Here is a 2,867-nt window from a genome sequence, read left to right on the forward strand (position 1 = left end):
AAAAAGTCTCCTCCCGGCAGATTACTCACACATTGTACTGTAAGAGTATCTAAACAAAACCTGGTTAACTTTTAATTTAAAATACTTTTCTGTTCCTACCTCCAGGCTGGTATAGAAGCCCCCAGCCTCTTCATCCTGTTGTTCAGGTGTGGGATATAACCACACAAAGCCGTTATTCCCAAGGATGATTGATGCACCACATGGCAGGTTGTGGAAATGTGTTTTCTGCCTCTTGATCAGAGAAGGAGAAAGCTGCACCAGCACGCCTTGCCCCAACTGATAGCCAGATAAAATAGAAGTTAGAAAAGTAAAGTATTACTAGCTTATTAGGGAGCAAAATCCATATGGTATTCTGTCGGTGATAAACTGTGTAGAAACTGTGTAGACACAACAAACTGAAACATTTTTGGGAGTTTCATCACAGCTGTACTCTGTAATTGTGTAGACTGACATAACTTACTTTTCCATACTTTAAACTACGGGTGTGCAGGGAAAGGGCTCCATCGGAGAACACAGACTGCACCTCAGCCTAAAAGCACAAGAAAATAGCAACAAGAACATTATAATTGAGAATAATAAAATGAAGCAGCCAATGAAAGATTATGATGAACTGTAAATTACACTGATGAGATCGCCCTCCTGAAGGTATTCTCTCATGGTGAGCTCATCTTCTGCTGATCGTCTCCTCTAAAAGAGAAAATCAAATAAAAGACAAAATAAATAAATATAACTTTTTGAAAACTTCCATGTCCTAAAACCATGTCCCTATTCTTTAGGATAACGCTAGATCAACTAACAGTGTAATGCACAGAACACTTTTCCCAGGGAATGACGTTTTCTAGCATCTCACCAGCTCTCCTCCAGGCAGATTGACAGAGGACAGCAAAAGGACAGAGTCCAGCCGTGAGTTGGTCTCCACTTTCCACCGTTTCTGTTGAACCTACGTATTACAAAAAAAACGCACATATTGATAAAAGTTTTACCAGCCAAAATAAAAACAGCTTGTCGTAACCATATATTTTCAGGATACATGTCAAATGTCAGACATCAGAAGAGATGTGGTGGCAGTGACTTACCTCTGTGATTCTGCCAACCACCACATCTCCAACCTCACCGTTGAACCTGCAATTAAACAACATACCACTAAATTATAAATCTACAGAATTTCTGCAAAAGCAGCAGTACATAAAACGTACATGACAATCCAGAACAACTATACGCACTTGACTTCTTGACTGTAAATGTATAAGAGCCTTAGTTGAACGCCTTACCTGGTCTTAAGTGGTCTGACACAGATCAGCTTGTCTACTCTCTGCACCTCTCCAGCAACTGAAGCCGTCAGCTTGTCTTCATCCACATAGGTACCATGTCCCCTGTGGAGAAATGGTGTATTTTGATGATAATGAGTAATACAGCCAAAAATGGATGTGCTAAAGAAAAAGCTGGGTTCACTATGAGCACCAGATAGTGCTAACACAGTGACACGATCTTAAAAGACTAAATGATTATGTCGTTCCTGTCCAGAGTCCCTATCAAAATTTCACTAACATTACATATTGTTAGTCAACCAGAAAAGATGGGATTTACACAGATCACTGTTGATGGCAGACTAGACAGGTTGGGTAGGCATAAAGTCTAAATATTTCATAAAAAGGGTGAACAACCAATTAATATGATTATGATCAGAGAGTAAAACCAGCATAAACTCACCCCTTTTTAAAAAGTAACTTTAATCTAGTGCAGTCTACATAATTCTTAGTCTTAACTTTATAAAAGGACAACACACATTAATTAACATTTCTGTAAATGTGCCAATGTGTGTTAGACAGCCGGTTCATTTATAACTCTAGTTCTTTGGCCAGCTGATTTTAGAGCAGAGCGACAGGAAACAGCAAGCCATTAGCACAGGTTAAACTATACAGACAGAAGTCAACAAGACACCACACTGACAGCTAGAGGACCACATTAGCTTTCTCAGTAAGCCATGCAGAGATAAAGGAAGACATTATCACAGTTAATAATAATGACAGTGGTGATGATGATGGTGGTAACACTACATTATCCCAAGTGATCCCAACATCATCAAGCTACTTTTAATTGATTCCCTTCCATGAAAACATAGTGTGGCACTGGCCACGAATACACCGCAGCCGATCACACCATCAGTGCACCGACCAAACAGGGTCGGGCCCATGATTGACAGGAGCCCCAAAAAAATAGGTAAATGTGGTGACAACAGCTGCGCAGAGGGCGCCCAATTTGATTTTTTGTCATGGGGCCCAAAATTCCTGGCGGTGCCCCTGCGACCAAATGCCTACCTCATGAAGCCGGTGTCTGAAGTGATAACATCGCCGGGGACCACCAAATCTTTTCGGCCCAAAGCAGAAACTGATAGCGATACTGGTTTTTGAATAGTCGGTAATCTCATGTCAGCAGCCATGCTTCTGCTTCTGCTTCTTCTTCTTCTTCTTCTGCTTCTTCTTCTTCTTCTTCCTGTTTGGCAGTTAGCAAACGACTATGCTTGTTATACCGCCACCTACCGAAGTGAGCATGAATGTTTTTTACCTAACGTGAGTATAATTTAAAAACAGCTTAACCGTCTCTGTTAATAAATAACATGACCAGTAAATATAAGAAATTGAAAATACTGTAATCCAACGTCTTCTTCTTTTTCCTCTTCTTCTTCTACCACTATTGTCTTCTATTGGCGTTAATAATAATAATAATAATAATAATAATAATAATAATTAGAAGAAGAAGAAGAAGAAGAAGAAGAAGAAAAAGAAGAAGACTATGAAGAAACTATTATTCGTTACATATAATTGTACGATTGATATATATATATATATATATATATATATATATAT

The 2,867-nt window shown here is 39.1% G+C and overlaps 1 protein-coding gene across 1 annotated transcript in view; it reads right to left on the reverse strand.

Annotated features, from left to right (window-relative positions):
- The window catches only part of exosc2 (exosome component 2), a 3,968-nt gene extending 1,462 nt beyond the window's left edge, over nt 1–2,506 (reverse strand). Inside the window, exons 1-7 of the mRNA XM_032540100.1 lie at nt 2,319–2,506; nt 1,272–1,373; nt 1,077–1,122; nt 851–940; nt 622–687; nt 461–529; nt 100–276 (exon numbers count right to left, since the gene is read on the reverse strand). Coding sequence (XP_032395991.1) covers nt 100–276; nt 461–529; nt 622–687; nt 851–940; nt 1,077–1,122; nt 1,272–1,373; nt 2,319–2,440 — 672 coding nt within the window. The 5' untranslated portion in view covers nt 2,441–2,506. The remainder of the gene's footprint in view (nt 1–99; nt 277–460; nt 530–621; nt 688–850; nt 941–1,076; nt 1,123–1,271; nt 1,374–2,318) is intronic.
- Between the last annotated feature and the right edge of the window lie 361 nt (nt 2,507–2,867).

This window comes from Etheostoma spectabile, chromosome 16 (assembly GCF_008692095.1).
Source record: "Etheostoma spectabile isolate EspeVRDwgs_2016 chromosome 16, UIUC_Espe_1.0, whole genome shotgun sequence".
In the NCBI taxonomy this organism is placed as follows: Eukaryota; Metazoa; Chordata; class Actinopteri; order Perciformes; family Percidae; genus Etheostoma; species Etheostoma spectabile.